The sequence below is a fragment of the Lissotriton vulgaris genome, chromosome 3_1 (assembly GCF_964263255.1).
Source record: "Lissotriton vulgaris chromosome 3_1, aLisVul1.2, whole genome shotgun sequence".
Classification (NCBI taxonomy): Eukaryota; Metazoa; Chordata; class Amphibia; order Caudata; family Salamandridae; genus Lissotriton; species Lissotriton vulgaris.
In genome coordinates, this window is record NC_141689.1 from 950,584,919 (window position 1) to 950,608,141 (window position 23,223).

General features: G+C 45.3%; 1 protein-coding gene across 2 annotated transcripts in view; it reads right to left on the minus strand.

The window, feature by feature from the left end:
* KIF27 (kinesin family member 27) overlaps positions 1 to 23,223 on the minus strand; it is a 479,420-nt gene that overhangs the window by 265,925 nt on the left and 190,272 nt on the right. The window contains exon 9 of one of the 2 annotated variants that reach the window (XM_086961311.1): positions 8,540 to 8,695. In XM_086961311.1, the coding sequence (XP_086817437.1) occupies positions 8,540 to 8,695 (156 nt within the window). Of the gene's footprint in view, positions 1 to 8,539; positions 8,699 to 23,223 lie in introns of both variants that reach the window. The other variant, XM_086961310.1, reaches the window with a different exon arrangement.

The window sequence follows — 23,223 nt, forward strand, 5'->3', positions numbered from 1 at the left end:
CTGAGACAAGGGTACAACCAGCCTCCTGGTCATGCCAGGCTTGGGGTCTCTTGACTCAGTGTACAGGAGTCCATCTTCCCAGTATACCTTGTGGGTACCTGTGGCGTTCCCAGCAGCCTCAGCAGCAGCCTGCTGTCTGAGGGGTTCAAGAGAAGGGCAGCTTAACTGGTCCTTCCCCAGGTCTTCCCTTGAGGGTCCCCCTGAACCCAAGAATTCAACTTGATCAAGTTAAAACTCTCTGGGCTCAGTTTCCCTCAATTCCTGTAGGTCAACCTCCTCTGAGACTTGATCCTCAACCTGGGGCAAGGGGGAAGGCACAGCCTTAACCCTACTGCTCTTCTTCTTGGGAGGTGTCTGGTCCATTGGTCCAGGATCCAGCACCTGTTCAGTGGGGCATTTCCTGACATGTGACCTGGTCACAGCAAACACATGTGCTGGCAAGCCTAACATTTCCATGTGAGTCCTCTGCTCCACTTCTGACCATTTTGATGACTCCAAATCATTGCCCAACAAACAATCCACTGGGAGGTCTGAACTAACTACAACCTTCTTTTGGCCAGTTACCCCTCCCCAGGAGAAAGCTACAATTGCCATACTGTGATTGGTAGTGACAGTGCTTGCATTGGTCACCAGGAATTCTGTACCTGGCATGATCTGTCCAGGGTCCACAAAGTTAGGTGTCACCATTGTGACACTGGCACAAGTGTCCCTATAGGCCTGAGCCATTTTTCCATTAATGAAAGGTGTCTGTCTGTATTTGCCCAAAGTATTGGGACTTATGTCAGGGGACATATCCATATCCCCTGTACTGACAAGGACAGCCTGAGTGAGTGTACCAACTAAGTTGTCACACCCCTCAGAACCCAGGGTTAACCCTACTAAACCCTTGGGAGGTGCACTACCACTGCTGGCTGTACTAGGGGGCACAGGTGCCTTAGGGGCTGCAGTGGCAGGAGTCTGCCCTCCTCCTTTCTTGGTGCACTCACTAAACCAGTGAGTTTTACTTTTGCAGTACTGGCACCACCTTTTAGATTGGCCTTCTTTCTTCTTTTGGGGAGCCTGACCCCCACCCTCTTTGGGTTGTTGGGGACCTGTCGAAGACTTCTGGTCATTTTGTTCCCCCTTAGAATCTTTACCCTTCTGGTCTGCTTTCTTCTGACCACCTTGATTCTGGCCCTGGTTCTGTTTGACTCTTGTTCTAACCCATCTGTCTGCCTTCTTTCCCAATTCTTGGGGAGAGGTCAGATCTGAGTCAACAAGATGCTGATGCAACAACTGGTTCTGACAATTGTTTAAAATTTGTTCTCTCATCATCAAATTATACAATCCTTTATAATCAGTAACCTTACTGCCCAGCAACCAGCCCTCAAAAGCCTTAGTGGCACAATCTACAAAGTCAGACCAATCTTGAGACTGAGTTTTCTGGGTATCCCTGAACAGCACCCTGTACTGCTCAGTGGTTAGGCCAAACCCTTCAACCAGTGTATTCTTCAAGACTTGGTAATTGTTAGCATCCTCTACCCTTGTGGTGAGGAGCTTGTCTCTTCCTTTACCTTCAAAGGAGAGCCACAAGGTAGCTGCCCACTGAGTCTGGGGAACACCCTGCACAGTGCAGGCCCTCTCCAGAGCAGTAATCCATTTGTGGATGTCATCCCCTTGTTTAAAGGGGGCACTATCTTCCCAAGGTGTTTTGTATCAAAACTCCTTTCCCTATTGCTAGGTACAATGCTGCCACCAGTGGGGACTACCCCACTTAACTGTTGCTCTCTAGCAAAGGCAAGCCTCTCTTTGGCCAGGGCAAGTTCTTCCCTTTCAATCCTCAGATTGGCTGCCCTTTCTTTAGCTTCATACACTCTTCTCTGAGGGGATGTCATCCCTCTTTGAGAAGAGTTGTGAGAGCCATTGGTTTGAAGGGATCTGCCAGAGCCTCTTGATAGAGATCTGGCTCGTCCATTCCCAATGTTAAGCTGACCTGATAGTGGCCCCAGGGGTCCCCCAGTACCACTGTCATGTTTGCTTAAGTTGGACCTGGTTAGTCTAACGACTTCTACCTGTCCCTTTTCTGCCTCATCCCCAGAGGGATCCTCATCCTCATCCTCCTCCCCATTTTCGTTCTCAATGGAGAGGTGGATTAGGTCAGGGTCTCCTCTGGTTCCCTCAAGGGGAGGCATGCCTCCTTCTGGAGTAGAAGGGCTAAGAAGTCTCTCAGCCTTTCTGGCATCATAAGTCTCTAGGAGACCAATCAGAAAGGAGGTGGTGGGGTTAGCCCCTTGCTTAATCTTCCTAGAGGTACATACTTGTCGTAACTCATGGAAGCTAAGCACAGTATATCTTGAAGGGATGACCTGTGGAGGGTCAACTGACACAAGGGGAGACTCAGTGTTACCTCCTTTGTCCAACATACTGTTTCTAGTGTGGTGTAAGTGATGCACCTACCTACACTATGTGTTTACCTACTGATCCCTTGCTAAGAGTTGCAGCAGAGGTGTGCTAAGCCTTGAGGAGCTGCAACAGCTGGTTCAGTAGAACTCAGAGTATTCTAAGCTTAGTTATATGTACTAACAGTACTTATGTGATCTTTCAACAAGATATTCTAAGGATACGTGTGGTAAAACAACAGCAAGCTCAAATCCCAACCGCTGCTCACCAATGTGAGAAGGTGGCCTGATATGCAGTGCTCACTATTCTAGTGAACACTATGTATCAGTCCAGCAACCCTTATTGATGATTGGTTGTAAGTCAACCTTATAGACCAGCTATCCTAGTAGCGTGGATACGAGCAGTCTAAGGCTAAAGACTCGAGAGGGCGTGTTAAGCCAGCTGTTATACCACATATACCCCTTGAACATCAAGTGAAAGGACACCACACAAGTGTTATGAAAATAAACAGTTATTTATTAAGAATCACAACAGCCCTGTACTCTTTATGAGGACAGGGTACTAAGCACAAACCAAAACTCGTACAAAAATACTTAAGTTAGCACAGTATATACAAATGCCCGAGGGGCACGGAAAACCATATACTTGAAAAGTGGAATGCGAAATTACTAGCAGGTAAGTACAGTACTAATAGGCATTGGAATCGCTAGGACTTAACTATAGAATCGTTAGATTACTTCTAGGAGACCCAGGGGACTCGGGTGCAGTGTGTGCACTCTCACGCGAGATGCGGGACAAGGTCTATGGTAGCTAGGAATTGCAAAGTTAGTGTTCACGGGCGAACCCGACCTGGTAGGGAGAAAACGAAAGTAGATTCTGACCCTTGGATAGTGAGGCTATGCTGGGGCACCGAAATGCCGAAGTTACCTAGCCCAGGGGCTGCAGCTGCATAGGACTCAAAAGACGTCGGGAATCCTCGTTGACGGACCAGGAGCCTGGAAGAAAGAAGTTGCTGGCAGGCGACCAGTGAAGAAAGTTCGGTGGATCCAAGCCTGGATCGATGGAAGATGACACCTGAAAGCAGAGGGGACCAAGTTCGAGACTACTAGCCAGTAGTCAGTGGGCACCAGGAGGGCACCGGATGGTAGCCACCTCGACAAGGCGAGTGGGTGACGCTGTGCTCCAAGATCTCACGGACCAGGAGGCGTTGTCGGCGACCAGGAAGGAGGATCGAGCTGTCCCACGAAGATAGAAGCTGTCGGCGTCGCTGGACCCAGGATTGGGCAACAAAGCCTTGGCAAATTCAAGCCCACGCGGTGGACCTAAAATGGCGTCTGGAGTGGACCAGGAGGGTCCGGGGTGCCTCTCTTAAAGAAGGAAGCAAGGGCCAGTCTGGAGCAACCAGACCAGCAGCAGTGATGTCGTCGGGCGTCGTTCAGAAGGCCACAAGCCAGCCGGCTAGTAGCCAAACAACGCGGTGCACAGCAAACAGCAGAAGGGCCCCACGCAGATCGTGGAGATGCAGGGAGGCTGATCTTGGGTGCTGGAGCTGCGCAGGGTTGGGGCTTCTCGGACCCCAAAGCACTCACCAGTGGAAGACTCGGTGGGCTTGTTACAAAGAAGTCGTGCAGTCTTGGCGATCGTCGGTCCCTCGAGGTCTCGTCGCACTCACGGTTCTCAGCTTTGCTGTAGAGGTGAGTAGAGGTCAGAGGTGCCAGGGAAGCCGGGTCTCGTCGAGCTGGGTCATCGGATTCGTGAAGAAGGACTTGCAGCAGACCGCAGTGTTCTTAGGATGGTGCCCGCTTGATGCAGGGTGACTACTCCTTAGCCACAAGGGAGAATCTTGAGGAAGAAATCTTGAAGTCCTTTCGCAGAAAGTCGTGTCTTGATTCCAAAGATGATCTAATTTGAACAGGGGGCCCGCTCCCATCTTTATACTAAAAAAGGGGGCTGACCCGGTGACTAGGTCCTGCCTATGGGTGGGACTAGGAGGGGGGTGGTTACACCCCTCTGCCATGCCGGACTTCCCCAGGCCAGGGGCTGGTGTGCCCCTGGAACTGGTTCAGACCGGCCTATGCGTAGTGAGCACCGGGGTGCCACTCAGCAGTAACCTTCCTGAAAAGCCCTGCCTACCCAGGATACACAAAACCATGTCTGGGACGGTGCTAGCACCGCCCCGGACAGGAAACCCTTTGTCCAGGCCTCCCTCGCTGGAAGGACTCCCAGCAGCAGGAGGTCAGACTCGTGTCTGTGGTGGCAGCATCCATTTTGTGGAGCTGAGGCTTCAGTTAACTTTAACCGGGGTTCACAGTTACATACATGTCGTGTCCCTCTAGAAGGGTGGAATGCTAACCCCGTCGCCAGAATTGGCGAGGGGTTAGTATTCCAATTCGTATGACACCTTACTCGACATGTTTTGATAAAGCAATACCAAAGATAGCATTTAACCGCGAGGATTATAATGCACTTAAGAGTATATGGTATGCGATATCATGGAACAGCTATTAGGACTTGGTTCCGCAAGCTGCAGACAGGCTCAGCTCATGCCAGAGCACCATCTCACAGGATTCCAAGCACTCTGCCTTCAGGATTGTCAAGGCCTGCCATAGGAGTGACTGATAGGAATCTGTGTGTCCATTTTAGGGTTAGGTATAGGTATACTACACCTACAGCAAAGGGTGATTACACGACTTTGCCCCAGCTGTCATGCAGCCAGTTGTGTCAGATTTAGGAGGCCAGCCAGGGGTGGCATAATACATGCTGCAGCCCCTGGCAGCCCTGGGTACACCTATGCCCTGAGTTACAGGGTCTGATAAGGTGGCCCAGTACCAATTGGTAAATGCACCTAGGGTACATGTCGTAATTTAGAAAGAGAACAGCCAGGCTGTGGGTCTGATTGGCAGGCCCACAGCCAGAGAAAGTCGTAAACCAGTGAAACAAAAGCAAAAAATCTGGGTGATCATAGGATTGCAGACCCTACTCTCCAACACTTCTCACGGGGCAATCATTTCTAAATGCTAACACTTCCTACTCAGGGAGTCATAGAAGAGTTCCAAATGTTTGGCAAACTCCTCTGCTATTTCACTACTCCCTCTGACTGTAATGTCGGAGTCCGTCTCTAATTGTCAACTGGCATGGCATAATTATGAACCACAATCAGGGTGTAAGTAACACTAGAGAAGTGCTAGAGCCTGGAACAAAAGGAATTGGAATTAGCCTAAGGGGGAGAAATATCCATGCACTCTAAACCCTGATTGTAGTTCATAATTATGCCAGGCCCTCTAGCAAGGTTAGTTCCCAATCTCATCTTCACACCACTCAGGCAAGAATATTCTTCTCTACCTCAGCTCTTGCTATCACACTTTGAGCCTAGGCACATTTGTTATTTCCTCATCTTGCGCTCACTTCCTGTTTGAGTGCAGCGTGAATTCATGCATCTTGCCAGACTCTCGTCATTATGCCATCTCTGTCCCTTGATGGCTCATCCGCTCAATCGGTCAGATCTTTTTCTCTCTACTTCGAGACCTTTCCGTCATCTATCATTGCGTGCCCCGGTCCACTTTTGATTGGGTTTGTCTTTTTCTATACAGAACTTTTGTAAAAATAAGTAACCTGGTCCTGAAGATGGCCTGAAATCTGAACAGGTTGAAATGCCGTCAACATTGCAGCGCAATCAAAGACACCATCCTCATGGTTCCCACAAAAATGTATTGTACTCATTAGTGTATTAATGTATGGGAACAGTAAGAGTTCATTGTATATATTATTGTTTTTTTTTTGCGCCTATTCCCGCTGTATATGTACCCTTTACTTGTCACTTTTCCGTTCATCTTTTTCACGAGCACTTGTGCACAGTTTTGTACAGGTTACATGACATTTAATGTAACAGAGTGTTGTTGTTAAGTTGTCGCATGTCAGTCAGGCTGGAGAGGAATATCCAATCATGTCTGGTTTTTTCCTGGAAATTCGAGTTCTGAATTGATAATCAGACTAACCATCAAGTAGCAGTCAGGGAAGCGGGAAGGGGAAATGGATAGACAGAGAGTTTGTGTGGCATGAGGGTGCATGTTGTTTGTGCTTGTGTTTGCATGTGGCCATCTGCATGTATGAGCTTGTATAGATTGTGTGTCTGTATAAGTGTTATCATTAATTACTAATGAAATTTCAACCTGACAATAGTTCCCCACCTCGCGGCCCCTGACATTAGTGTGTGATATGAGCACTAGGCGTTGGTTATTTTCCTTTAAGCAGCTAACATAACAGTGTAGCTGACAATGCAGGAACTGTTAACGGTGTCTTAAAGAGGCTCCAGCCTGAAGGCTGGGACAGCCCTTTGAAACGTATGGCTGCTTTGTCATAAAAAGAAGTAATACAATGCTGCCACCTGCTGCACACAACTGATATTACAGCATTACTAGCGAGGTAGTGCTGCCGTCGGCCAACGGCCGACAGAAGCACGCAACGGGTTAATATATAGGTGTTTGGATTCTGAAAAGTTTACACCACAATCACTTATATCAGACTGTACTTCTGACTTGCTGAACCATCATTGGTCCTATGAAAGGACCAATTTCTGGTACTGACTGACTGGAAGTGAAGAGCAATAATGTCTTAAGGAGAACTCAAGATCACACAGATACAGTTTCACTCAGACTCATCAACGCCTGAAAACGGGGAGTGCATATATGCTAGGATTATTCCACTAAGATACCACCAGGCCCAAGAATTTAGTATCAGAGGCTTTATTTACATGTATCCAAACTCATGTACTAAACATTACAATTCACATTTAAAAACCTTTGTTATTTTACAATTTATGAAAAAACATAATACATCTGATGAGCTTTAAAAACAGTTCATACAAAATACAATAAATCGGATGTACAGTTAAAACCAGTTTGTTATGTTTTCATTATCACAATCACGTAGACCATAAAAACAATATATCTGTATTTAATAAAAGAACATTCTACACAAAACTATACGTATAAAAGAAAAATACCCTAAATCCGAACAGGGAGACCCCATTGCACAGTAAAAGATGTACTGTTACAGAACCTGATCCAACTTCTCACGTAGAGTTCAAATCGTTAGTGCTATCTCTCATTGTTCTTTGCAATAATCTTTCTCGCGGTTGGATTCAGTACATATACAGCGTTGACACGTTTCGGTGGTCTCAGAACTATACACCCCACCTTCCTCAGGACAACAAAGTGTATCAGGGATCTGAACCTCCCTCTAGTGGAATTAAAAGTAGGTCAAATCAATAATCAGTGATGTGCTTTCCAATTTCATCATGATAAAAATTATCTTTTGGAGCAGCGAATGTAGTGCCAGTCTTTTTTCTACCAAGATAAATAGCTCCTGTCCTCTGTTCTGAGAAACAGGATTCTATTTTATATCAGATGTACGTTGGGGTTCAATTCTTAATGGACCATTCCAAGGAAAGTGCTATCTTTGCCGTTATTTTGAATAACCTGAAATGTGGTAATGCACTGGTTCCTCCTCTTCAATGATAAACACTCAAAGTCATGGCAGCGGGCCCACCTATTCTGTGTCTGGGTCACCGCACCCGATTCTCTGGTCACGCATCTAGTGCTCCTTCTATTTCCCTAGGCTGCTATTACTTTTAGCATTTATCATTGAAGAGAAGTTCAGCCCCGAGAAGAAAAAAAATGTCAAGTAAAAGTATATGGCGGGGGATGCCAAGTGCGAAGCCATTGCTGAGAGTAAGGTATGGTCGGGTCGAGGGCAGCTACTAAACCCTTGGCTGTGTACAGAAGATGGTATCAGGCGGGGGCCCAGAGAGCGTTGCAGCCTGCAGTTACCTCGGTATTGGCCAGGCTACCCCAGTGCGTCAGTGAATTGCTTGACCAATGGCAGGCAACTAGCTTTTTCAAAATGGATTCTTGGCTAGTTGAAGAAAGTGAATTTTCATGGCAGTTGATTAGTGCAATACTTGACTCACGGTGTAAAGTATTATTATGCACTTTTAGACACTTCGCATTGCAACAGACGAAGCAACTCATACTCGTCTTCGTACGTACTGAGTTAACTAAACATAGCAAATAATCATTAACTCCCCTTCCATGCTCTAGTGAATGGAGTCTGGTATAAAACAGATACAACATGCAGACACAGCACAGTTTGATCAAATTACCTGTCTTGATGAGTTCGTTAATGAGTTCCTCCTTCATTTTGATGCTGATTGCCAGTTCTCTCACTTTTTGTTTGGCTCCTGCCAGCCGCAGCTCAGAGTTCTTTAATTTCTTCATATTTAACAGCTGGCTCTCTCTCAGATTTTCTATTTCCGCGTCTTCTATCAGAAACAGAAGAAGTTTCATGAATGGTGCAGCCACACTTTAACATTGTGTTAGAATAGTGTAAGTGTAATGATAAGTAACTGAGTTATCCTGCACAGATAAAACTTTATTGGGTGATTACCTAAAATCTGTACTAAACGTGTTTGCATTAAAAGACATCGTTTTTGTTGTTATTTTTTTTTGATACGACGGTGCGAACATTTAAAGGCCAGAGGTAAAGTACTAGTACCGCAGACAATCTGTCAGGTAGGTTCTCTTACTTTCTACAGTAGTACACTTTATGAACGAAAGGGGGCGGGTATTCAACTGAACGTCCGTGTGGTCGTCAGTGTTAGAAACACACACAGCCAGAACGCTGTATATATTTACAAAGATTTCTAAAGTATTTCCCACTCTTTGGACATAAAATCTGTTGTGAAAAAATTACAGCAAATATAAAAATGATATTGGAAAATGCACCAAATACTCAATAATTTAAGGGATGCCGTTCTAAAATCCAGTGTGACAATGTGTTACTATTACCCAGCTCAGTCCTACTCTTTTTTTTATTCGACTCAGAAAGATGAAGGGCCGAGTCAGCTGTGTCCTTATTTGAACTGCTCACCTGCAGCTGAAAACACAGTGTCAGCAACAACTGTTTAACTCACTACTCTAGCTAAGTGACTGAATTAGTTAAACAAGATGCTGTATGAAAAGTCAATCGGACATTAAGGCCCAACGTTACCAAAATCATACATTTTCTTCTGAATATTGTCATCTACCTTTGAAGTTAATTTATAATCTTTGTGGAATTCTCAAAAAAACCTACAACAGTACTGCAGGTAAGTTCCCCCAGTCGCAGCTTTCCAGAAGTACTCAAAGCTGTAAGTATTTAAATATCCATACTTGTAATACTTTATTTACAAAGTGAGTAAAGACCATTACAGTTTCTAAATGTACTTAAAAAATACAATAAACCCCGCAACCCTGGCTCTCAGAAATAATAAGAAATTAGAATAAAAAAGTTAGTCGGGGGATTGCGGTAGGCCCCAGCTAAAAATACAATATATGGTCTAACAGTGAGTACTCCCATGTTACATAGTCTACACACTTCACATAGCCAGCTGCCACTTGCGGATGCCTAACCCTCATACACTGTAAAACTGGCTTCAACACAAGGCCACAACAGCAATCCATCTTTATTAAACGCTGGCGGTAGAACCCAAATCTCGCGCTCCTCCATAAATGCCGGGCATTGCAAACATGGCAAATATTTATGCATGCGTAAACGCTCAGCAGAAGTGTGCTTCATTCTTTTTGGCCTTTCTCTGTTCCACCACCGCCTTCCTATATCCTCTCTGGTTATGGATTTACTTCTCCCCCATTCCAAACTGGATGTAGATTTACTACTGCCTCCAATCACATCCAGGCGAAGTGAAAGGTCATGACCATGTTTGGCAATAACCTCAAACCCAAAACGTGGTGGGTGCTCACCTGCGAACCTGGCATCCCCGCACTGAAAAGCTTCCATGCATGGGAACAGTTAAACACCTGCAGAAAATACATCAAAGGCCCTTATTCCGAGCGGTGCAAAGTGATCATTATGCAGCCCCCCTGCGCCCCCGTCCGGTTCCTGTTGGTGTCTGTCCCATGGAAAGCCTGGGTGAAGTGTGCGTCGGAACAAACATTGTGTTTTCTCCGACAGACAGCTCATCCTGTTGCTTGCAGTGTCCTCAAAGGAGATAAGGGGTGGTCACAGGTGATTCACAAACAAGGGCAAACAAGCATTTGTCCATACCAACTGGTCTTGCTTTTAGGACCTTATTAGTGTTTAGCCATGCTTCATATTATCCTGATTGCTGTGCCGCCAGATGTTGAATAGCTATACACCGAGTCATGCAGTCTGAGTCAGCAATATATACTTGCCTCGGCTGCGCGCTTGTACTTTTTAGGAGAGTGCACGTGACTTCTATATTTTTAAGTTTATGAACATAGTTTTTAGTGCTGTGTAAACACAACATATCGGTCGTATAATGTTAGCATCGTTGCTTTTAATATCAATGCATAGGAGCTCATAATACTGTTGCGAGGGCGGTATCTTTCATATATTTCGCCAGGAAATGTTTACGGAAATTTTCACTTACGGTTTTTAGTGTCACGTGTTTACTATTACATATTATTAATCAAGAAACCGGAAACTGCCGTATCAAAATCCCCTATAATAACAAGCATTGGAAATGCAATAGGTCTCGCATCATTAGAGTTAGTGCTTTTAGAATTGTTGATGGGTTTTTTTTGTAAATCTTTAGCATTTTTGTTTCCTGTAGCCAATGCTAAAGAATTACAAATAAAAACAGCCATAAACATTTCTAAAAGCTCTAACTCAAATGCTGCGAGACCTATTGCACTGTCGGCTGGGGTTTTTTGATGGTGCTGTGCTGGGAGAGAGTGGGGAGGGGTTGGAGAAGGGAGGGGGCGTAGAGCAGGGGGCGGAGCTATTGTATTAGTGCTCAACCCGTACCTCTGGGTTTTTCAAATGCATTGTGGGTGAGGCTACATAGTAGGTGATGGGTAGAGTCTTGAATGCGTTTAAGCAAAAAAATTGCACGCAGGGCAGTGATAAAATAAATGTACTAAAGTTTAATGGGGGGCTAAATAAATAAAAATTCTTCAATAATAAAAAAATGTGTATCACATTTGTACATTTTGTTTTTTGAGTGGTTTAAATGCAAATATGTTGATGGTTTGGGGCTTGTAAGGGCTCTTTGAGACAAGCCAGACCCTTGGCTTAATAGGGAATTTTCACAGCAAGTTTAAAACGGGTAGGAATGTACTCCCTCCTCCTCGAAGAGTTCATAATAAGTAAATTCTTAGCCACAAAGTTAGTCAAAGAGACTTTTATGTATGAAGGAGACAATAACTGCAAGCTTGTTCAGCTATCTTCCATTTTCATTTAAAGATTCAACCAATTTTCCAATTCCCGTCCCTCACTGCACTTCTTATGACCACGTGGAGCGGCTAAGGAACACCTGCCAGAGCTCGCTTCCTCACAGCACTGCTCCACAGGAAGTTCCTTACGTCTCTTCCGGGCAAGGAAATTTCCTGTGGTCACGCACACATTCCAAGAGCTGTTAAATTAATTCCACAAATGTTAGTCAGCAACGCGGTCTGACAAAAAAAGCAACGTTTCTCTTCAACAGCAGAGAAGCAACCAGCAGTTAGGGGCTCTGGAAAGCGGTTCAGACAGAAGGCAGTACCACAAGGCAGGGACAGTTACAAAACAGAACCAGTGCTTATACAGCTCGTACTGTATTTCCACCCATGTTCGTGTTAGTGCTAATTCAGAGATGAGCGCAAAATATATTCACTCCAACCTCGTGGTAACTGCGCGTTCAAACTGGTATACAAACAGTTCTAAGAAGTAAATGGGGTTAGTGATATTTTTTCCACACCGAACTAATCTCTGCTGACGTACAAGCTCCCTGGAACAGCACCGTATGTCACCGCTCTTAACTTCTGCATGCAATGCCCATGGTGGGAGAGAGAGAGTGGGGAGGAGAGTAGGAGGAGGAGGGGGGAGGAGAGTAGGAGGAGAAGGGGGGCCAAAAGAGACAAGACGGAGGGAAGGCAGAGAAGGGGAGGGGGGAGGAGAAATGCGACACGGCGGGCAGGGGAGGGGGCGGAGCGGGGAGAGGGTCCAACCTCGTGGTAACTGCGTGTTCAAACTGGTATACAAACAGTTCTAAGAAGTAAATTAGTTAGTGATATTTTTTCCACACCGAACTAATCTCTGCTGACGTACAAGCTCCCTGGAACAGCACCGTATGTCACCGCTCTTAACTTCTGCATGCAATGCCCATGGTGGGAGAGAGAGAGTGGGGAGGAGAGTAGGAGGAGGAGGGGGGAGGAGAGTAGGAGGAGAAGGGGGGCCAAAAGAGACAAGACGGAGGGAAGGCAGAGAAGGGGAGGGGGGAGGAGAAATGCGACACGGCGGGCAGGGGAGGGGGCGGAGCGGGGAGAGGGTCCAACCTCGTGGTAACTGCGCGTTCAAACTGGTATACAAACAGTTCTAAGAAGTAAATGGGGTTAGTGATATTTTTTCCACACCGAACTAATCTCTGCTGACGTACAAGCTCCCTGGAACAGCACCGTATGTCACCGCTCTTAACTTCTGCATGCAATGCCCATGGTGGGAGAGAGAGAGTGGGGAGGAGAGTAGGAGGAGGAGGGGGGAGGAGAGTAGGAGGAGAAGGGGGGCCAAAAGAGACAAGACGGAGGGAAGGCAGAGAAGGGGAGGGGGGAGGAGAAATGCGACACGGCGGGCAGGGGAGGGGGCGGAGCGGGGAGAGGGTGTGAAAGCAGCAGGGGCCTGGAGTGCGGCTGAGGGAACTGAAGAAATGCGACACGGCAGGCAGGGGAGGGGGCGGAGCGGGGGTGTGGGAGGAGTGCGCCTGAGGGAAAATACATGCAAGGCAGGCGGCTGGGGGCATGTGCACGCGCTTTTAAGCTCAATGCGCATGCGCATTGAGCTTGAATTTCACGCGCACTGCAAGGAATCGCCACGATTCCTTGCAAGTTGGTTAAAGACTGTTTAAGCCCCCATAGTCTCGCAAGCTCGATGCGCATGCGCATCGACAGGCGAGACCTAAAAAACTAAGAGGAACTGAAAATGTGCAACGCTTCAACAACATTAAGTAGAATAAGGCACTATAATATTATGCCAGTTACTGTAGAAAAGATGTTTAAAGAAACAGAATGAAGGGACAAAATGAGCTGAAGTCAGAATCAAAAGGACAAAGACTTTTTTCAAAAATTCCAGCTGTGCTCGTGACCTTTCATGACAAGCACTAATTGCAGCCAGATATGCCCATCACGGATGAAAACGGCACATTAACCATTATTTCCGCTCTGATGGAGAGCAAGATGTCGAACCCTCAGCAGTCCATTATCAAAGTGCAAGCATGTAACCGCAAACCCGCCAAGGACATGCCGGACAAAGAATCCTCCTGAAAGTACTGCTCTCTGTTGAACTGAAGAGCACGGCAGCCAGGAAGCATTAAGGTACACAACCTTCCCTTATTGTGCTGCCGCCCTGCTTTTGAGGGTAACTATGCTGATGCACATCACTTCAGGCTGCCTGGAATGCACAATCCTGGGCCGACTGTTTGATGGTCAGCCATGTCAACAGTCTCCAGAAGGGTGTTCCATTGTTTGTAGTGTGAAATGTCAAGATGAATGGAGGCAAGTGGACCCTGCATTTACAGTAGGCCCTTGAAATCCAACGGCATAGCACAGATCAACAAACCCATTGCCCCACGCTGAAAGTACCTGCCTCCCCTACTCCTCCCTCCACCTCACTGTTTGGATGGCTTGCTCAATAAACCGACTCCTCTTGGTTTATGTCTGTAACACGGCCACCCACCACCAAATTGTCACCATAGCGGTGTTGTTGATAAATTGCCAAAACACTACTCTTGATGTGGGTGACACTCATGTTGTGACAGGGTGCCACAAGTCTTGTTAGCAGTGTGGAAAAACAAGTAGGCAACATAAAGTTCAAAGGCAATCGGCTGCCAAGCTCCAACTGATCAAACTGGACCTGACAGCAATGTTCACTGCAGTCCATTTTAAATAGGAAACGAAAAGCATCACCGACACCACATGGCAAGAGATCAACATTTGAAGATGAGATGGAACTTCAAACTTAACTCCAAGTTTACTCACTTGATACTGTGAGCCCAGTGAGCGCTCTAAGTCTTACAATTACCTCTACCATCTGAAAGTGTCAACAATGATCCTACATTGCTGAACTAGAGCCACCCATGGTGTACCTCGTACTTTCTCCTTCCATCCACCAATGATCCCTAGGGCAGCTCTCAGGATGCTAATAGATTTCCGACAAGAGGTGTCCCCTTGACTCTGGAGACCAAGCATAGTACCATTTAGACTCCCATTCAACTGATTACAGTGTTCAATTAATACCACCCATTGGAGCCTGGTTGACCTGTTAAATGGAGACTGCAGGTTTTCTTTTGGACAAGTTATTTCTCAAACTCAAACCACAATGATTCTCTGCATGGATAATCCACTTAAGTTTGTCTGATGGGGATTTTGGGTCTCTCAACATCTTCATCATTTTTTGCCAGATTGTGGACTGCCAAGGCACAAACCTAGAGTTGTTTAATATAGAATCCACAGTCTCTGGGACACTAAGATAAAAAGGTTGAGACTCTGGAGCCCACAAACATTCCTGGGTTCAAATGTAAAGCAACAAAGAAAGGCACATTCACACCGAAACGGAAGTGGTCTTTTTCAGTATAAAGAGATAAGCAGAGATGGAGCATATCTGTTTGCACTCCCTCAAACAGATATGCTCCAAAGAAAAGTGAGAGAGAATGTGTTCATTCTATTTTATAAGGTGCCAAACAGCCACAACGTACTTATACTCACTGATTAACATTCTCACTCACTAACACACTTACACACACTCACTCACTATGGGCCCTGGTTGATAGGGTTTGTAGCTGAACTATGCCCCTCAGACAGAGCACGGTGTAGAGCATGGGTGTATGAGCACAATATACACCGGTACACCTATTTCTGAGTGTTTCGAAAGTTATGTTGAGTAATTGATCATAATGCATATTCTTTGTCCCCCGTTTAAGGGACCGACCTGATAACATGGTATATAGTTTTTAGGTCGAGTTTACTCGAACCTAATGTTGTCAACCCAAAAAATTCCTTTCCTAGGATTTTGGACAGTGCACGAGAGTCACGTGACTCCTTGTGGACGAGCATGCCCAGCCCTCCCACTGCCAGCAGCATTTTTCCACGGCCGCCAGGCCACATCAAAGGCTTCCCCAGCACTGCCCCGCCCATCAATCACCCTCCCACTGCCAGCAGCATTTCTCCAAGGCCGCCAGGCCACATCAAACGCTTCCCCAGCGTGCGCTCGGCCGGCCTCGTATTTCTCCTCCCCTAATTATTCACTTCACTTTGGCCGCCAGGCCGTGACTTACTCGCATTTCTCCTCCCACCAGCCCATCGCAGCCTGCCCAGCCGTCTCTCCCTAACACTTAACCCTGCCCCCACCACCTCTCGATATTGCTGCTTGAGCTTTTGCTATTTAAACTTGTGACCCTTCTGGCTAACTGCCTACTGGTGTTCTGTTTGTATAAGTGGATGGCTGCTGTACTTGTAGCGATACTGTGCTTGTTTGCTATGTGATTCTTTATTGCGTGCCTCTCTTATTCTTGTTTTTAATCCCCGCTTTCCACCCACCCCGCCACAGCAATGCCGAGAGCTTGTCCTTCTAAGTTTCAAGTTGATTTTGTTTCCCTCACTCCTAGTTATAACGATATGATCCCGATGATACTTTCCTTAAGCCTCCCAGTTAAGTAGCATGCCCTCGAGCATTTTGTTTTCACTAATGCACAGTCAAGCCGATAACATTTTCCCCATGCCTCCTAGTTTTACAACATTCCATTGAGCGCAACCAGGGTTTATTTCTTTTACAACCGAGCTAAGCAAGCTCTCACCCAGCCGAGCGTACTACACCATGTACGGAAGCCAACATCACTTTTAAGTTTTTCTCCAAGTTTTTTTTTAATTATTATAATGAATCGGTATTTCCCACAACGTGTTGCTTATGGAGTCAACCTGGCAGAGTCTAAAATCACTGCGGAAACGGGGTCACTACTGTCCCGATGTGTGTTACTAGAAAGGCAACAAAAAGAGTCTGTGAATAAAACAACAAGTGGGTTCGTTCAGGAAAAGGGGTTTTCTGCACTAGCTGGCAGGTCGCGGTGTGCGTCCAAAAACGTAGTATTTAAAAAATGTTGTTACGATCACGATGATACTTTCCTTAAGCCTCCCAGTTATGTAGCAGGCCCTCGAGCATTTCGTTTTCACTTATGCACAGTCAAGCCGATAACATTTTCCCCATGCCTCCTAGTTTTACAGCATTCCATCGAGCGCAACCAGGGTTTATTTCTTTTACAACCGAGCTAAGCAAGCTCTCACCCAGCCGAGCGTACTACACCATGTACAGAAGCCAACATCACTTTCAAGTTTTTCTCCAAGTGTGTTTTTTATTATTATAATGAATCGGTATTTCCCACGACGTGTTGCTTATGGAGTCAACCTGGCAGAGTCTAAAATCACTGCGGAAACGCGGTCACTACTGTCCCGATGTGTGTTGCTAGAAAGGCAACAAAAAGAGTCTGTGAATAAAACAACAAGTGGGTTCGTTCTGGAAAAGGGGTTTTCTTGCACTAGCTGGCAGGTCGCGGTGTGCGTCCAAAAACGTAGTATTTAAAAAATGTTGTTATTGAAAAATTGCGTGGCGACGGCTACTCTTGGTGGACCTCTGCACTATAGTCCTTTGTAGACAAAGGAGACTGTAGGCCGCATGGGTCTGCTGGCATGGGCTCAGCTGGTAGTCAGTATCTCGTGAGCATGCAGTAACAAGGCGGGTGATTAGATCCTAAATCCTTTCAGGGAGCATCGATGGCGTACAATGTCCTGCAACTTAGTTAACATGGTAGGTCCTGGGATCGGCATGACTGGTCATGCGCTGCCCCACATCTTTAACGTCAACCCCAGTGAGTCTCCTTCTTGCCAAAACTTAGTTTACTGAGGACATACATTGCCACTTCTTCTCTGTAACACAGAGACTGTACATCTCTTACTTGCATTATCGCTCACACCCCATATGCTCATTCCCTCCCATCCTTCCGACTTCAAAGGAACGCCGCTACCCTGCTCCCCCGCCCCCCCCGCCCTCCCACCACGCAATGCAGAGAGCTTGTCCTTCTAAGTTTCAAGTTGATTTTGTTTCCCTCACTCCTAGTTATAACAATACGACAACAATGATACTTTCCTTAAGCCTCCCAGTTATGTAGCATGCCCTCGAGCATTTTTTTTTCACTAATGCACAGTCAAGCCGATAACATTTTCCCCATGCCTCCTAGTTTTACAGCATTCCATCAAGCGCAACCAGGGTTTATTTCTTTTACAACCGAGCTAAGCAAGCTCTCACCCAGCCGAGCGTACTACACCATGTACGGAAGCCAACATCACTTTCAAGTTTTTCTCCAAGTGTGTTTTTTATTATTATAATGAATCGGTATTTCCCATGACGTGTTGCTTATGGAGTCAACCTGGCAGAGTCTAAAATCACTGCGGAAACGCGGTCACTACTGTCCCGATGTGTGTTGCTAGAAAGGCAACAAAAAGAGTCTGTGAATAAAACAACAAGTGGGTTCGTTCTGGAAAAGGGGTTTTCTTGCACTAGCTGGCAGGTCGCGGTGTGCGTCCAAAAACGTAGTATTTAAAAAATGTTGTTATTGAAAAATTACGTGGCGACGGCTACTCTTGGTGGACCTCTGCACTATAGTCCTTTGTAGACAAAGGAGACTGTAGGCCGCATGGGTATGCTGTCATGGGCTCAGCTGGTAGTCAGTATCTCGTGAGCATGCAGTAACAAGGCGGGTGATTAGATCCTAAATCCTTTCAGGGAGCATCGATGGCGTACAATGTCCTGCAACTTAGTTAACATGGTAGGTCCTGGGATCGGCATGACTGGTCATGCGCTGCCCCACATCTTTAACGTCAACCCCAGTGAGTCTCCTTCTTGCCAAAACTTAGTTTACCGAGGACATACATTGCCACTTCTTCTCTGTAACACAGAGACTGTACATCTCTTACTTGCATTATCGCTCACACCCCATATGCTCATTCCCTCCCATCCTTCCGACTTCAAAGGAACGCCGCTACCCTGCTCCCCCGCCCCCCCGCCCTCCCACCACGCAATGCAGAGAGCTTGTCCTTCTAAGTTTCAAGTTGATTTTGTTTCCCTCACTCCTAGTTATAACAATACGATCACAATGATACTTTCCTTAAGCCTCCCAGTTATGTAGCATGCCCTCGAGCATTTTGTTTTCACTAATGCACAGTCAAGCCGATAACATTTTCCCCATGCCTCCTAGTTTTACAGCATTCCATCGAGCGCAACCAGGGTTTATTTCTTTTACAACCGAGCTAAGCAAGCTCTCACCCAGCCAAGCGTACTACACCAAGTACGGAAGCCAACATCACTTTCAAGTTTTTCTCCCGAGTGTGTTTTTTATTATAATGAATCAGTATGACCAGTCAAGCCGATCCCAGGACGTACCATGTTAACTAAGTTGCAAGACATTGTACTCCAGCGATGCTCCCTGCACAGGGCACTTAGCTTGAAAACACTTGACTTGCTAGCTGCAATGCTACATCCACTATGCTTTGCCTCTAGACACTCACTCACCCTCACACCCTCACCTTCCCCCCTCACCCTCACAACCCTCTCACTCTCACTCACCCTCACCCCCTCACACACCCTCACCCTCAACCTCATCCCCTCACCCTCACACACCTCCCCACCCTCACACCCTCACACCCTCAGAACGCTCTCACCCTTATCCCCTACACCTCTCACCCTCATACCCCCTCACCCTCATACCCCCTCACACACCCTCACTCACCCTCACTCACTCACCTTCATACACCCTCATCAGCATAGCATAACAAAACATAGCATGGCATAACAAAACAAGCATTGGAAATGCAATAGGGCTCGCATTAGGAAAGTTTGAGCTATTGGTCTTATAAATGACATTTTTTTTATTCATGTGTTATTTTTTAAAATAGCTAAATTAATAGCTTTGTCATTTACAATGCCAATAGTTATAACTTTCGCAAATGTGACACCTATAGCATTTGTAATGCAACATGTTTTGTATTTACGTGACTTAGATGTCTTGATATTACAAATAACAATGGCTTTTAGCACTTTCTGGGTGGGCGAGGAAGTAGCTAATCTGTTTGTATTATTTATACAGTGTTTCTATTCCTGACAGCTTCACACTATAGTGAAATCTCACAGAAATATACTTTTGTGCTCTGAAATGAACATTACCTCATACCCAGATTAGTATAGAAATATTCTGAAATGACGATATAAATAATATTTTGGATAATAAAGCCTCAACCTGAATATAATTTCACTTTGTGATTGATATAATCTCACGCTATGAATCATCATGAACTCACAGTCTGATATAAATGTGCATTCTGATATGATCTTAACTCTGAAATAATGCCCTTCCCGTGCTCCCTTCCCTCTATCCGGACGTGCTCAGTATGGGTCACCTGAAGCTCTCGCGCTCCATCGCTAGACTGCGAGTGTAGCCGGAGGAGCCCTTATCTTGTTGTTTTTTTTTTGGCTCTTGTTAGCTTTCATGGGGATTTTTTTTAGCCCTCTCTTCCGGGTACGAGAAAGACATCATGTTTAGTGCCACTGGGGTATTCCCTACTCTTCTAAAGAACTCTACACATGAAATGGTTGCCCGGTACACATTAATGTGTGGCCGCAAAGCATCCAAGCGAGTTATTGTGTTGAAAGATATTTTTCAGCTTACATATCATACCGTTGAACAAATAAAAGCCCAACTTTATTTAATGCAATATATTTTTTATAAACCATGCGGGAAAGTAATTTGCATAAGAAGAATATGCAAATGGTACGGAAAAAATAGCTTGGTGTTTGTTTTCCTGATGCATTAAATTTTAATCCTTTTAGTTCCAACGCACTGGTTGTAATTATGATTTTTGTACCGCGCTGACTCTGTTTGAGGGGTGAGTGCTCAAGATAAGTGGAAACGGCAGTGTTGGGGGGCGCCGCGGCTTATGCTTTATGAATCCGCGTGTCTTTGTTTGGGCCTCGGCTAGCTCCTGTAATCAGGGCTAGGCGCTAATTAGCGGCGCGTGAATTATCTGCGGTCATGCTTTAAATCCAGGCCCTGTTCATTAGGCCTGCAGTTAATGAGAGCGTGTGGCTGCTGGCTTGGGGGGGGGGGGGGGGGGGGGGGGGGGAGATGGGGGAGGGGGGAGAGTGGGGGGGGTGAGGGGCTCGTTGGCGAACTGTTTACCATTCGTCGCAGAAACTGTTTTTTTTTTTGTTATTCCGTCTCCGTCGCGCGTCCGCAGAATATATAGTAGTAGATTATAGGGCAGTGCTTGCTTCGAGTCGTGAATAAGACAACCTATTACTGAAACGCGGGCCCCGTTGACATATATTAGACTTGCGCTGGTTGGAGGCCCGGGCCCATCTGAGCTTGACTGAGCTTGGATCCCGCTCCGGCCAGGGTCCGTGTGTGTCACGAGTTTGCTGCATACAGGAAATAAACAGTGTATGGCAGGGAGGGAGACATGACGGGTACAGGCCACAAGCTCAGGTATCACTCACACATGAGGGAGATCGTCAATGGAGAGGAAAGGGGGAAGCGAGAGGGTGAAAGAAGGGACGACAGGTTTAGAGGCCACGACTACAGCAGAGCATCAAAGGGCTGGGCGCGAAGGGAGGGGGGAATGCGAGGAGATAAGGACCCAGAAGGGGGGGGAGGGAAATGAGAGCAAGTTAAACAAGTTATAAAAGGAGACTAAACTGAAAGTACGGCCGGCAGGCCGTGAATAATTAGGGGGTGACAAATGCGCTGGGAGGGCTGCCTTTGATGTGGTAATGCGAGGCAGGCAGGCAGGCGGCTGGTGGCATTGTGCACGCGCTTCATGCACTGCAAGGAATCGCCAGTGGTGGTTAAACACTGGATAAGCCCCTATAGAGCTTCGCCAGCTGTGCGCATGCGCACAGCAGGCGAGCCCTAGAAAGCATAGGATACACAACCTCACAACCCTCTCACCATCACCCTCGCTCTAACACACTCACCCTCACTCACCCTCACTCACCCACCCACCCTCACCCACCCTCACTCACCCACCCTCAGCCACCCACCCTCACTCACCCACCCTCACTCACTCACCCACCCTCACCCACCCATCCTCACTCACCCTCACTCATCCTCACCAGCATAGCATAACAAAACATAGCATAGCATAACAAAACAAAGCATAGGATAGGAAAACATAGCATAGCATAACAAAGCATAGCATAACAAAGCATAGCGTAACAAAACACAACAAAACATACCATAGCATAACAAAACATAGCATAACAAAACAAAGCGTAGCAAAACAAAACATAGAATAGTATAACAAAGCATAGTAGAGCAAAACAAAACATAGCAAAACACAACAAAGCATAGCATAACAAAACATAGCATAACAAAACATAGCATAACAAAACATAGCATAACAAAACATAGCAAAACACAACAAACCATAGCATACATAACAAAACATAGCATAGCATAGCATAGCATAACAAAACACAACAAAGCATAACAAAACACAGCAAAGCATAGCATAGCATAACAAAACATAGCATAACATAACAAAACATAGCATAACAAAATACAACAACACATAGCATAACAAAACACAACAAAACATAGCATGGCTTAACAAAACATAACAAAACATATAGCATAGCAAAACACAGCATAGCATACCAAACACAGCAAAACATGGCATAGCATAACAAAACATAGCATAGCTAAACAAAGCATAGCATAATAAAACACAACAAAGCATAGCATAGCATAAAAAACATAGCATAACAAAGCATAGCAGAGCAAAACATAGCATAGCATAACAAAACATAGCATAGCATAACAAAGCATAGCCTAGCAAAACACAACAAAACATAGCATAGCATAACAAAACACAACAAAACATAGCATAACAAAACAAAGCATAGGATAGCAAAACGAAACATAGCATAGCATAACAAAACAAAGCATAGGATAGCAAAACAAAACATAGCATAGCATAACAAAACATAGCATAACATAACAAAACATAGCATAACATAACAAAAATTCGCATAATAAAACACAACAAAACAGCATAGCTTAACAAAACAAAACATAGCATGGCTGAACAAAACATAACAAAACATAATAACATAGCAAAACACAGCATAGCATACCAACACAACAAAACATAGCATAGCAAAACAAAGCATAGCATAATAAAACACAACAAAACATAGCATAGCATAACAAAGCAGAGCAAAACATAGCATAGCATAACATAGCATAGCATAGCAAAACATAGCATAGCATAGCAAAACATAGCATAGCATAACAAAACAGCATAGCATAGCATAATAAAACAAAACATAGGATAGCAAAACAAAACATAGAATAGCATACTGCATCACTCAGCACCACCACAGCATCACTCAGTGGCACCACAACATCACTGAGCTCCACCACAGCATCAATCTGTGCAACCATTCAACAACAACTGGTTCAAATATGTTATCTCAATGTTTCAAGCTTTATTACAAATGTAACAAAAAGTTGTTAATATTTGACATATGTTCTTGGATTTTCGTCACAATAAAATACACTGAACATAATCTTCACAAATGTTATTTACAAAAGTTTAAGCTATTGCCATTATAAATTACAATAACTTTTATTTAAGTATTAATTATTTAAAAAAATTAAAAAACATTGTTATTTGTAATATCAATACATGTAAGTCACGTAAATACAACACATATTGCATTACAAATGCTATAGGTGTCACATTTGCGAGAGTT